The following is a 13,703-nucleotide window of genomic DNA, read 5'->3' as shown; positions in this document are numbered from 1 at the left end:
GTAGACAAGAAGGGTAAAAATGGAAAAGGATGCGGTAGGTGCAGCTACCGCTATTGTGGATACAGTGCACCCTACCTAACTCTGACGGCAGGGGACAAGGGCATTAAATGCCTGTCTGAGTTGCTTAAACAGTGCAAAAAGCACTACTAGAAAAAGGGCTATAGATGGGATTGACACTAATGGCGCACCAGACAAGCGGTGCGCCATTAGTATATACTAATGGCGCACCGCCTCCTGATACGCCATTAGAGTTGAAACTACTAATGGCGCACCTGGCCCAAGGTGCGCCATTAGTATCAATTTTTTTTTTGAACTAGTGCGCCTGTCCAAACATACTAATGGCGCATCCAGACACAGTGCGCCATTACTAGTTGTAACTAATAATGGCGCACCTGTCGGAAAGTGCGCCACTAATGTTGTTTTTTTTATTATATTTTTATTCCTTTTTTTGCAAAACTACTAATGGCGCACTGTTCCACCGTGCGCCATTACTAGTTTTAACTAGTAATGGTGCACTAGTACGAGATGCGCCATTGCTATCTACACGTATGGCGCACGCCTACTAGTGCGCCATTGCTATCACCCCTTATCCCCTCCCTCTAGTCACGTTCTCTCCCCTCCCCCTTCCTCCTGACACACCCACCCACCTCCCTCGACTTCGATCTAGATCGGGAAGCCCCGGCCGCCCGCCTATTCCTCTCCCTCCCGACCACGGCGAGCCCCCTTCCCCCTCACTCACACCAGATCCAGGGCATGGCGCCGTGGTGAGCTCCTTCCCCAACCCTCCTCATCGGATCCAGAGGAGAGCTGGTGACCACGTCCTCCGGCGAGGGCGTTGCTCCGGGGTGTGGAGGCCGCCGAGCTGCAGGAGGAGGAGCTCCCCGCCACCCCAAGGCCCCAGATCCAGCCGCCACCCCAAGGCCCCAGATCCAGCCGCCACGGCCATAGCCGGGCTTCCAGATCCTCGTCTAGCTTCCCGATTATGCGGTCCTTCGATGGGCCGCTGGAGGCTGACCTCCACAGCACGCAGGAATTGGAGCAGGTTCGAACCGATGTGCCGCTCTGATTCGATTATTGCCACAGGTTGGCCGCTCCGAGGCTATGATTCTGTTTCTTACAAGTATCATCGCAGCTTGAACTTCTGGCCCTTGCGGCAGCGCCCCGGGGCGGCGCTGCTGAAGTAGGCCCGCCCGGGCTTGGTGAGGTTGAAGATGGAGTTGCCGTCCTCCAGCTTGAGCAGCGGGTCGGACACGTCGCAGGCGGCGAAGGCCTTGGTGGTGAGCTGCACGGCGCTGTCCTGGCTGGGTGGGTAGAGGAAGAAGAGGGCGTCGCCGAGCTTGACGGGGACGGACTTGGCCCACCGCACATACACGTCCGGCTTGCTGGACGGCGGCACCCCCACGCGTCCAGCCCGTCCACCTTGTACTGAGCGGCGGCGCACCCGTCCATGAAGGTCATGGAGATGCACAGAAGCAGCGCCAGAGCCGCTAGGGTCGCCATTCCCACCGGCGCCGCCAAGTTGAGCGCTTCGTATCGTCGTCTCCTGCGCGCATCCGTCCACTTCTTCGTTTCCCAGGTGAGCTAAGTAACACCCGCTCCCTCCCTGCCATTTCTCGCGTGCTCTCATTTAGCTAGGAGTCACCTACATCATGCCATCTGAATCTTGGGTTCTGAACTTCTGATCCAAGTTTCCCTGAGCAACATGAACGGCATATAACATCTGAATCTTGGGCTGTCAGGTTGTATAATTCTGGCGTTCTTCACCTCCCGCTTACAACCAAGTAAGTTTTGACAACAAATTCACTTCTGCACTAGTAGAGTATACTGGATAGGGATGAATAAAGTCACTGCAGTCTTGAGCTTATTATAACTTGTCAGTTCAGACTTCAGACAGAACCCGGGTCTAGCTTTAGCCTGAAACTTGGTGAAATACCAACAACTTCACAATCATATGTGTCACCAACCAAGTTTACCAGCTACCAATTCTCTATGGTGAGCTGGAAAAAAAACACTCCACAGAACTCGTATATTCTGGTCTTCTTTACCTTCCTATTTCAACCAAGTACTAGATGAGCCGATTGAAGCCTTGCTCGTTGATCAAAATCACAGCTTTTGGCCCAGCTGGGTCTGTACAAGAGCAAGGAGGAGGCCGCCAGGCAAGAAGAGGTGCTGGGGAAGCTTGACAAGGTGGCTGTTTCCTCCTGCCATATGCAAGTTGGCGTTACCTTTTGGTAATTTATCGTCTGGTGAACAATATGCATGTTTGAAATGCAGATTGTGAAAGAGTGGGTTAAGGAGTTGGCTATTCAGAGAGGCCAAGTCAACGCAAATGTCGTGCTTTTCACCTTCGGGTCATACCATCTAGGGGTAATGTACATGCTTTGCGTTGCTTATTTTGGAATCAGCGCTGTTCTAGAGAATAGGTAACATATTTGAGCATGTATTTGTTTAGCTGCACTAAAATAGGCTTCCGGTTAGTAACTTAATATTACCAAACAGAGTATTAGTGTTCTTTAGAGATAAATACACCAGGATATGGAAATGCCACACACCCTTAATTTGATTCTTAACAACTGTTGAATTGTATGCCAACTGGCTCAACTGCATTTGGCTGAACTATTCCTGTTTTCCGTCTATGTTGCTGCTTGTGTTCTAGTACTTTTTTCGGATAGTCTGTTTTCAGTTCTCGCAGTGATAGATATAGAGCACCGCGTTGATTGGTGAACATCATAGACTCTGGAATCAGTCCTGCTTTAAAGGGTATTTTACCTATCACAACATATGTTTGTTTAGCTGCATTAAAGAACAGGCTTCGACTTAGTAAGTAACCCTTTTTTTTGCTGATACTTGTTTGAGATTGCTTGCTGGTGAGTTAGTAACTTAGTATAACCACAATACCACAAAGAGTATGTGCTCCTTAGAAGAAGAAAAAAGGACACCATCGTATGGGAATGCTAAACACATCGTATGACCACTTCTAAAGCATATGAGCTCAAATGCATCAGCTAAATTATTCCTTTTTTTCTATGTTGTTGCATAGAATTGGGTGTTCTCCTTTTTCTTATACTTGAGCATGTTTATGTTTGCCCTACTCATGAATTGTTAGTTCTTTCAATTCTAGCCCTCCTATCTTTAATTCCTGGCTGCTGGACTACCTGCAAGACAACAAGTTCATCTGCGGCAGCTATCACTGTGAGCAGTCCGTCTGCAACGTGCTCCGCAGCGTCTTCGCGGTCACAACGAGATCCTCAACGTCTGCAAGTAAGTCGTCGGCCATCTGTTTCCTGATGAATTTTCTTTCTAGCTCAATGTGATCGGATCTGACTAGTACGTTCAGATTTGCTCTTGTTTTCTTTTCAAATAGTACTAGTAGTCTATATTCCAGCTGTGCGACTACCTGTAGCCACTTGAACCGATGAGAATTCTTCAAGCCTACCTATAGCCACTTGAACATATGTCTATCTCAGATCTGCTCATCTAAAAAATCCAAGTGGAGTAGTATACTGGTAGTATAGTATAATAATATTATCAAAAGGTAAACGCCCTGATTACCTAGCTCTGTGAGATAAATACTCGTCGAAAGTGGGCTCCTATCAAAATTCATTTCCATTATAATCTTACTCATACAATATTCACACCATGTAATTCTGGAAATATATGCTCATATCTAGTTCTGCATAAAAAATGACAGTATTGACATGTTATAAATAGTTTGTTTGTGTTTCTGTTTATTTTGTTCCATTTTGCAGGGATAAAGTGAAGAAAAAGAAGAAAAGATTAGAAGATTAGTTTTAGGATTTTCTTTTATTTCCTTGCAATTTTCCTTTTATTGGAAACTGTAAAGACATTGTAATATTCTTACTATAATAAAAATTATGATTTTATTTCATTTTTTGTTTTTAAATTATTTTTCCTTATAGGTTGTTTTCTGTAAATTTAGATTTTTTTTGTTTTCCAAATACATTACTAGTGGCGCATTAAGCCCTTATTAGTGGCGCACCTTCCTTTATTACTAGTGGCGCACCTGTAAGGTTATTAGTGGCGCACCTGGAGGGAATACTAGTGGAGCACCGAATGGTATACTAATGGCGCACCAGTGGTGCGCCATTAGTAAAATATACTAATGGCGTGGCACTAATGGCGCACCACTAATGCGCCATTAATGGCCAAATTAGGTGCGCCATTAGTAGGCCTTTTCCTAGTAGTGAAGTGACCGTTAGGAGCGCCACCGTTTGCCACGATGGCCTTCTCTTCATCTCCGCTTGCCACCGCGCACCCCTAGCTGCACAGCCTCCTGCCACGTGTGCTTGGGGGAGTCCCAGAGCGACACGTTAGCGGGTGTGCTGGAGCGCGGGCACGTAGTGGGGGTTTCCCGCGGCAAGATCCTTGCCGTGGTGGTCGTCTTGTCGTGTTTGGGAGCTTGTCGCTCACCGGGCCTTGCCGGGACGCAGGGCGCATCGCGGCAAACTTCCTTGGTATGCCTTGAGTGGCCTTCCCGGCAAGCTCCTCTTGCCGGGGTCTTGTCTCTTCCCGGCAAGCTCCTCTTGCCGGGGCCTGGGTTGGCCTTCCCGGCAAGCTCCTCTTGCCGGGGCCTTGGTTTGAGTACTTTGTTCTTGAATGGTCTTCGAGGAAGCCACGGAGGGTCTTGGCGGTCACCCGGCAAGCCTTGCCGCGGGGTGCTGCAACTGCCCGTGCACAAGTTCGGGGTACTAGGGTACCCCTACTCTAGTACACCGACACAATTGAATAGCGAGAAGTGGAATGATAATAAGGTGCACCGGCATGAGAACACATTTGAAACGAAGAAAAAAAGGATATGAACAACACTGAAGGCTTGATTTGTGTCCACCGGAGGAGAAAAGAATGAATAATGATGAACTAGAAGCTCCGTTAGCATCTTTCTTGAGAATCCCCAGATAAGAACATTGACGGAAAGAAAAAGAAGAAAGCTCACATGAATCAAATGGATAATTGATTAAGATATCTGAGTCCTCGAAGAAAAAGAGTGGGTAGGGTGGGAAAAACAAAGGCAATTTGGGACGGATGAAACAAACAACGCTGAGAAGAACTAATAATTGATCTTGCTGATGTTGAAATGATCGGATCCGCTTGAAGAGAAACACGCCGGTTGAAAAAGAATTAACATGACAATCTCGATGATGATGAAGGATTTGTATTCACATAGAAGTATGAGAACACCATTTAGGAAAGGTATGGAATCCACATTTGACATTGAAGCAACTCGAATACCACAACTGAAATAAAAAACAAAGGATTGGCTTGCAAAATAAGCCGGAACAAACATATGATAGAGATTTCGTTCAAAGTTTTCGTGGTGGGGCCTACACGGGCTCGATCGTACAACACCATCATGTACAAGGCAGTGCACATGACATACGAAGCATCCCTGAGTCGGCATAGCCAAGGACTCTTTAAGACATAATGAGACCACTGTAAAACCAACCGTGGATAGGCGGACCACTAGACGCCGAACCCCAATTTCATATCATACATATGTCGGAAAGATATCCTAAGAGCTACTTGAATTCCCACTTATAAACTCCCGAAATTTTCCGGTTATGCAATCAGGTGTTGGGGATACAGGGGAAGCATAATATCTCACCCAAAACTACACAAATCCTACATCCAGTTGTATCCATCCTTCAACACATAACCAATAAACCTTCGGAAATCGTTTACCTCAACCTTCGAAAAGCATCCGTTATACGAGTTATGGCAATACTCCCAAACTCCCGCCCCAGTATTGGGTGGCGTCGAGGTTATCTCACCAACAACTGCATAAAAGAGATTTTCAATGTCGGCAAAACTCAGGTATTCCAGAATCTCAACGATAAAATTGTGACGACAACACCTCAGAGCTCAACTCCCCGGGACACTGCCACAACCCCTAAATGACAGAAGGCACCAACAACAATGTTCTCGTCACAAAACCATCGAAATGATTCAAGGATACACGCGTGATCCTAACAAAAAAATTAGTGAAATTTGAGAAGAGAAGAGTCAAAACTCTACGCCAGGATGTCTCACCAGAGCGACAAAGGGACTGAGGAGTAAAAAGAATTCCTAACTCTCTGATATATATAATCCTATAAGACTCAAAACATTTTTCTAGACTCAACAACGCCAGCGATTCGATCAAGCAGGGGGCTCCTAAGTCGGGGAAGGCTCTGATTACCAATTTGTAATGCCCTCGATGCGGCTATATCTCCCACGTGTCGAAGCACGACTTAGAGGCATAACCACATTGTAAACAATGTCGCAAGTGAGGTAATCTTCGCAAAAAACCCATGTACATAAATAAAGGGGAAAGGTACATAGTTGGCTTCCAATCGCCACTTCACACAATACATGTATATAACATTACATCATCCAGATACACACAAGGTCCGACTACGGAACCCAAAATGAAGAAGACTACCCCAAATGCTACACAGATCCCCGATCGACCCCAACTGGGCTCCACTACTGATCAACTAGAACGAAACAACACAAAGGACAAGATCTTCATCGAGATCCTCCTTGAGTTTGGGTGCGTCATCTGCACAGTTCAACGGCACCTGCAAGCTGGTTTTGGAAGTATTTGCGAGTCACGGGGACTCAGCAATCTCACACCCTCGCGATCAAGACTATTTAAGCTTATAGCTAGGGTAAAAAGGTATGAGGTGGAGCTGCAGCAAGCGACTAGCATATATGGTGGCTAACATACGCAAATGAGAGCGAGAAGAGAAGGCGAAGCACGGTCGAGAAAACTATGATCAAGAAGTGATCCTAGAACAACCCACGTCAAGCATAACTCCAACACCGTGTTCACTTCCCGGACCCCGCCGAGAAGAGACCATCACGGTAACACACGCGGTAGATGTATTTTAATTAAGGTCAACTTCAGGTTTTTTACAACTGGACATTAACAAATTCCCATCTGCCCATAACCGTGGGCACGGCTTTCGAAATATCAATCCCTACAGGGGTGTCCCAACTTAGCCCATCACAAGCTCTCACGGTCAACGAAGGATATTCCTTCTCCCAAGACAATCCGATCAGACTCGGCATCCCGATTACAAGACATCCACGACAATGGTAAAACAAGTCCAGCAACACCGCCCGAATGTGCCGACAAATCCCGATAGGAGCTGCACATATCTCGTTCTCAGGGCACACTCAGATTGTCCAAACTTCCGGTAGGCCAGCCCAGAGTTGCCCCTGGTGTCCACCGGCGACTGACAAGGTGGACCAACACTCAGAGGAGCTGTGGCCCGAGGTTTAAATAAAGATGACCCTTGAGTCTGCGGAACCCAAGGGAAAAAAAGGCTAGGTGGCGAATGGTAAAACCAATGTTGGGCATTGCTGGAGGAGTTTTATTCAAGGCGAACTGTCAAGGGGTTCCCATTATAACCCAACCGTGTAAGGAACGCAAAATCTGGGAACATAACACCGATATGACGGAAACTAGGGCGGCAAGAGTGGAACAAAACACTAGGCATAAGGCCGAGCCTTCCACCCTTTACCAAGTATATAGATGCATTAATTAAATAAAAGATATTGTGACAACCCAACAAAATACCATGTTCCAACATGGATGCAACTCCAATCTTCACCTGCAACTAACAATGCTATAAGAGGGGCTGAGCAAAGCGGTAACATAGCCAAACAATGGTTTGCTAGGATAAGGTGGGTTAGAGGCTTGGCTTAACAATATGGGAGGCATGATAAGCAAGTGGTAGGTATCGCAGCATAGGCATAGCAAAAGAGCGAGCATCTAGCAAGCAAAGATAGAAGTGATTCCAAGGGTATGGTCATCTTGCCTGAGATCCCACAAGGAAGAAGAACGAGTCCATGAAGAAGACAAACGGACGTAGTCGAACGGTTCCTCACAAACGCGACGTTATCGGAACTAACCCGAAGAAGCAACACCGGAAATAAGCACACAACATAGTAAACAACCACCACATAAGCATGGCACGATGTGCAAACAAGTATGATGCATGTCCGCTTTAATGATACATGGCATGGCAAAGTGCAACAAGCAAAACTACAAATTAAGTGGAGCTCAATATACTACGAGTTGCATATTGACGAAACACCACCACAAGTTATTTAGTTCGATCTCATTTAAGTACCCAACAATATTAAATGTTGATTAACATGGCAAGAGGTGAGGCATAACAACACTACAACATCTAAACAATTTAAATGGGGCCGGATATAACAAATACCAAATCCGGTAAATCCCCATATGCCTTAGTAGTTTAATGCAACAACAATTTAAACATTTTAATTGTTGTTATCATGATGCGGATGACATGTGCAAGTTTATGCAATTTTTGTTAAAAGTTGACAAGTGCATTATGAAGCATTTGTCATCGTGGTGGAAAGAAAGGGAGTGCCACGGCAACGATAACGGTTCCAGTAGCTCATGGAAATACCGGTGCAAAGGAAGTCTGGCGGGAGCGTGCAAAAGATGGTGGGGTGATCCGGTAACCGGGTTCCCACAAATAAGCGGCAGAAGAGGAGGATCGAGCAAGTGACAACTCGGGCACGGTGCAAACATAGGGTGCAACTCATACAACACATGCAAACGTTCTCGGACGGTCGTCTTGGGGTTATACCTTCGAAGCGTGCGTTTTGAAGCGTATCGGTTCGGTGCAAAGTAGAGGGAGTAGACGTTCTTGCCATGTTCATAGTGGTAGTAGTTGTACTCATGCCGTAGTGGAAGTAGTGGTTCGCCTCGATGGTAGTGGTACATAGCAATCGTGGACGAACTTGAGGGTCATCGGTAGACGTTCACGGTTCTTTGGCGATGGTTGTGGTACATGTTCCGTAGATGTTCGGGCGGCAGTAGTGGTATACGTTTCGAAGGCGCTCGAGCCATCGGTAGCGGTACATGGTGAACCCCGAAACGGTCTTGGCATCTTCGCGCGTAGGGGTACTTGGCATTTTATTGCAGTCAAACTTGAGGGGTCTCGACATCGTGGTACTTCACACAATCCGCATAGTCGTGCACTTGTCGCAGAGGGGCTTGACGGGCTTAGACGAAACGAATGGGTACTTGGTAGTTGTTGTAGGGTGGCCTTCGGTGGACTTGGTGGAAGCCACGATGTGTGTAGGAGGCATACGACTCCAAAATGCCCACGGCCATGAGGAAGACCGAGGAGCTCCTGTTACGGGGAGGGTTCGTGGCGACGGTAGGACGCGAAGGAGGGCGGCAGCTGGGCTGCGGCTGCGATGCCCACATGCACGAAGCATGGGAGGCGAGCGAGCTGTCTGCCTCGTCAACTCCTGACGAATAGGAGCAGCGGCGACTGCAACAGAAGCTTTGTGCGCGGCCAGAGCTTGGCGTTAGCGAGGGACGCCGGGGAAGACACGAGGCCGGACCGGCCGAAGCTCGATGTGTTGCTGAGGGGAACCGGAACCGACTGCCGGAGCCTTGATCTGAAGAAGAGGACGGCCGTGGCGTCCCTGCTCGACGGACTGGGCCGTTTCAGGCGATGAAGACAGGCGCCTGGACGGAGCAAAGGACTTGGCACGTCTACGATGACGAGGAATCGAACGAGGAGGTCGGGGATGAGGCATCGGGGCTGGATCCTGTACAGAGGAGGACACGGGCGAGGCGGAGGAAGGCGGGCGCCGACGTCAACTGGTGCTCCGGGAAGGTCGAGGAGGCACGGGCGCGGCGTGCAGCAAGGATGCAACGGTGCGGCGCTTGAGCATGGGAAAGTAGTGCAACAGTGGCGAGCTCGGGGCAAGGGCAGCGCGATAGGAGGGGTTCGAGGGAGATCGAGGAGAGGAACGAGGGAAGTGGGGGCGGCCCTGGGGATCGAGAGAGAGAATGAGGAGAGGGAGAGATGGGATCGGGCAGAGGGCATCGGGCACGTGCGTCCTCTCCTGGCGGCGCGAGGTTAGCGAGAGGAGCGAGAGATGGGAGATGGGGATCGGGCTGCGGTACTAGGGTTAGAAAGCGGGACTGGGAAGCGGGCCGGCCTGGACTGAGGCCCAAATGGCCAGCTGGGCTACTCACTCTCCCCCACTCCTTTGTTTTTTAAAAAAACAGAGAACTAAAAGAAAGGAAAAAGGACAGAGGAGAAGGTTGAAGAAGAATTTGGACAAGCGGTAAATTTTCTTGGACTCACAAAAATATGTTTGGTCCGAGAAAATTAGGAAAGACCAAGATTGAAAGAATAAATTCAAATTTCTTTGAATTTAATTCAAAAGGTTTGAACTAGGATAGGTTTTAGGAGTGCCCAAAAATGTTGAGAAATTAGGTGGAGCTCCGGAAAATGACGAAAGGACATGTGGCAAAGTTAGAGGCCAAGAGTTGAAATAACAAAAGGCATTGGGATTTTGCAAGTGTGTTATGGTGAATTTTAAATTAAAGAAATATTTAATATAGCTCCCTACTATCGGGAGGATATGTTATAACGAGAAGTCACCCATCCCTCGATTTAAATGGATCAAAGATCCATGCCATTTATTTAGTTGAGATGCAAAAAGACTTATGACATGATGACATGATGCAATGCACATGATGCAACGAACCAAAACGAATCACCCGACAACACCCGGAAACATGGAAGGCATCTGAAGCTCCGGTCTTGGGGCGTTACACAATGAAAGCACCAATGTCGGTGTCAAAACCGGCGGATCTCGGGTAGGGGGTCCCGAACTGTGCGTCTAAGGCAGATGGTAATAGGAGGCGGGGACACGATGTTTACCCAGGTTCGGGCCCTCTTGATGGAGGTAATACCCTATGTCCTGCTTGATTGATCTTGATGATATGAGTATTACAAGAGTTGATCTACCACGATATCGTAGAGGCTAAACCCTAAAAGCTAGCATCTGGTATGATTGTTGTTGTCCTACGGACTAAACCCTCCGGTTTATATAGACACCGGAGGGGGATAGGGTTACATAGAGTCGGTTACAAGGGAGGAGATCTACATATCCGTATTGCCAAGCTTTCCTTCCACGCCACGGAGAGTCCGATCCGGACACGGGATGAAGTCTTCAATCTTGTATCTTCATAGCCCAATAGTCTGGCAAAAGGATATAGTCCGGCTGTCTGAAGACCCCCTAATCCAGGACTACCTCACCGACCACAAATCATATTATCTTATAATCCTTGTCGCATGGCCATGCTTATCCTGATCGGATCACACGAGGGGCCCAGAGTATATCTCTCTTGATCGGAGGGGCAAATCCCATCTTGCTCGACCATGTCTCGCAGCATGGGTCTGGACAAGTCCGAAACCTACCTTTGTAACTACCCAGTCACGGAGTAGCATTTGGTTGGCCCAAAGCAAGTCTGTCACCATCCCGAGTACATGCGCCAGCTCAGGTCTTAGGACATAGAATGTATGTTGTACTAGAGACTCACAGATGACATATCGCTGCGTCTAATAGTTGGGTCTGTCCGACTCGGGCCTTATCTCAACTCGGATCTGAATACGTCGAATCCGACGATATCCTTCAGAGTCCATATAATCCGGTTAGCATCCAATACTCCATGGCTAGTGAGACCAAGCCATCGACTGTGTTATATGCTAGTCTAGTTGATTGTGCGTCCTCACAGCCCTTTCAACTACGGACCTTTTAGGACAGTCATCATACAATGCATAGTCCCACAAACAAGTCACGTACTTGCTGATACACATCATTGATAATGTCCAAGGACTATCTTTATTTATAAACACATAGGAAATATCATTATACATGATTGCCTCTAGGGCATATCTCCAACACCACTGCCGCCTCGAGGTATTCCCGCCGTCGCTCCAACCCGCCTGCTGCCGCCGCGTCGCCACTTCAAGCAGTGGGGCCGCGGCCAGCGGTCCACCGCCGTCCCCGCGCGTCGACCTAGTGTCGTATGCGCTGCGCCGCCTCCTTTGGCACGGGAACGTCATCGTCCGCGCCGGTCTTCGTCACATTGTCGGGTTCTTCGCCTACTTCAAGCACCGCCGCCGCACTCCTAACCTAGCCGCCGCCGGTGCTTCCCCCATAGCCGCCGCCCGTCCACCTCCTTCATCTTCGTCCAGCACCAGCCCGTCGTCAGTGTTGCCGTCATCTTGTAGGATCGAAAGTATGTCTAGAGGGGGGTGATTAGACTACTTGACCAAATAAAAACTTAACCTTTTCCCAATTTTAGTTCTTGGCAGATTTTAGCTATTTAGGACAAGTCAAGCAATCATCACACAATTCAAGCAAGCATGCAAAGAGTATATTGGCAGCGGAAAGTAAAGCATGCAACTTGCAAGAATGTAAAGGGAAGGGTTTGGAGAATTCAAACGCAATTGGAGACACGGATGTTTTTCCCGTGGTTCGGATAGGTGGTGCTATCCTACATCCACGTTGATGGAGACTTCAACCCACGAAGGGTAACGGTTGCGCGAGTCCACACAGGGCTCCACCCAAGGGCAACGGTTGCGCGAGTCCACACAGGGCTCCACCCACGAAGGGTCCACGAAGAAGCAACCACCCACAAAGGGTCCACGAAGAAGCAACCTTGTCTATCCCACCATGGCCATCGCCCACGAAGGACTTGCCTCACTAGCGGTAGATCTTCACGAAGTAGGCGATCTCCTTGCCCTTACAAACTCCTTGGTTCAACTCCACAATCTTGTCGGAGGCTCCCAAGTGACACCTAGCCAATCTAGGAGACACCACTCTCCAAGAAGTAACAAATGGTGTGTAGGTAATGAACTCCTTGCTCTTGTGCTTCAAATGATAGTCTCCCCAACACTCAACTCTCTCTCATAGGATTTGGATTTGGTGGAAAGAGGGTTTGAGTGGAAAGCAACTTGGGAAGGCTAGAGATCAAGATTCATATGGTAGGAATGGAATGTCTTGGTCTCAACACATGAGTAGGTGGTTCTCTCTCAGAACATATGAGTTGGAATGGTGTGTGTGTTCTGATGGCTCTCTCACCGAATGAGAAAGAGGTGGAGGGGTATATATAGCCTCCACACAAAATCCAACCGTTACAACAGTTTTCCAATCTCGGTGGGACCGAATCAGAAAACTCGGTCTGACCGAAATAGTAAACCTAGTGACCGTTAGGAATTTCGGTGGGACTGACATGCAACTCGGTAGGACCGATTCGGTTAGGGTTTGGGCATAACGTAATCTCGGTGAGACCGATTACACAAACTCGGTGAGACCGAATTTGGTAATTAGCTAACCAGAGAGTTGGTCAGGCAAACTCGGTGGGACCGATTTGCTCTTTCGGTGAGACCGAGTGGAACTCGGTGAGACCGAAAAGTTACAAAGGGGAAACACTGAGTTTACATTGCAATCTCGGTGGGACCGATTCGCTCTTTCGGTGGGACCGAAAAGTTACGAAAGGGAAACAGAGAGTTTGCAACCCCATCTCGGTGAGACCGAGATCCTTATCGGTAGAACCGAATTGCTAGGGTTTGGCAGTGGCTAATGACAAGTGAAACTCGGTGGCGCCGGATAGGAAGAATCGGTAGGACCGAGTTTGGCTTAGGGTTTAGGTCATATGTGGATATGGGAAAAGTAGTTGAGGGTTTTGGAGCATATCACTAAGCACATGAAGCAAGAGGCTCATTAAGCAACACCTCATCCCTCCTTAATAGTATTGGCTTTTCCTAAAGACTCAATGTGATCTTGGATCACTAAAATATAAAATGAAGAGTCTTGAGCTTTTGAGCTTGAGCCAATCCTTTGTC

The 13,703-nt window shown here is 48.1% G+C and overlaps 1 protein-coding gene across 1 annotated transcript; it reads left to right on the top strand.

Annotated features, from left to right (window-relative positions):
• Positions 1–1,429: 1,429 nt before the first annotated feature.
• LOC123057230 (uncharacterized) lies at positions 1,430–3,314 on the top strand. The gene is made up of 4 exons (XM_044480314.1): positions 1,430–1,576; positions 2,110–2,187; positions 2,275–2,367; positions 3,162–3,314. The coding sequence occupies exons 1-4, from the start codon at positions 1,448–1,450 to the stop codon at positions 3,312–3,314; spliced, it is 453 nt and encodes a 150-aa protein (XP_044336249.1). The 5' UTR covers positions 1,430–1,447.
• Positions 3,315–13,703: the final 10,389 nt, after the last annotated feature.

This window comes from Triticum aestivum, chromosome 3A (assembly GCF_018294505.1).
Source record: "Triticum aestivum cultivar Chinese Spring chromosome 3A, IWGSC CS RefSeq v2.1, whole genome shotgun sequence".
Lineage (NCBI taxonomy): Eukaryota > Viridiplantae > Streptophyta > Magnoliopsida > Poales > Poaceae > Triticum > Triticum aestivum.
This window is presented reverse-complemented; position numbering and strand designations above follow the sequence as displayed.

What these genes read in the sequence shown, in the direction of transcription:
- LOC123057230 (XM_044480314.1), top strand. Translation starts at nt 1,448, where the DNA reads ATGAAGGTCATGGAGATGCACAGAAGCAGCGCCAGAGCCGCTAGGGTC. An exon ending in TGCTGGGGAAGCTTGACAAG is followed by an intron (nt 2,188 to 2,274) that starts GTGGCTGTTTCC and finishes TTTGAAATGCAG; the next exon opens with ATTGTGAAAGAGTGGGTTAA. An exon ending in TCGGGTCATACCATCTAGGG is followed by an intron (nt 2,368 to 3,161) that starts GTAATGTACATG and finishes GACTACCTGCAA; the next exon opens with GACAACAAGTTCATCTGCGG.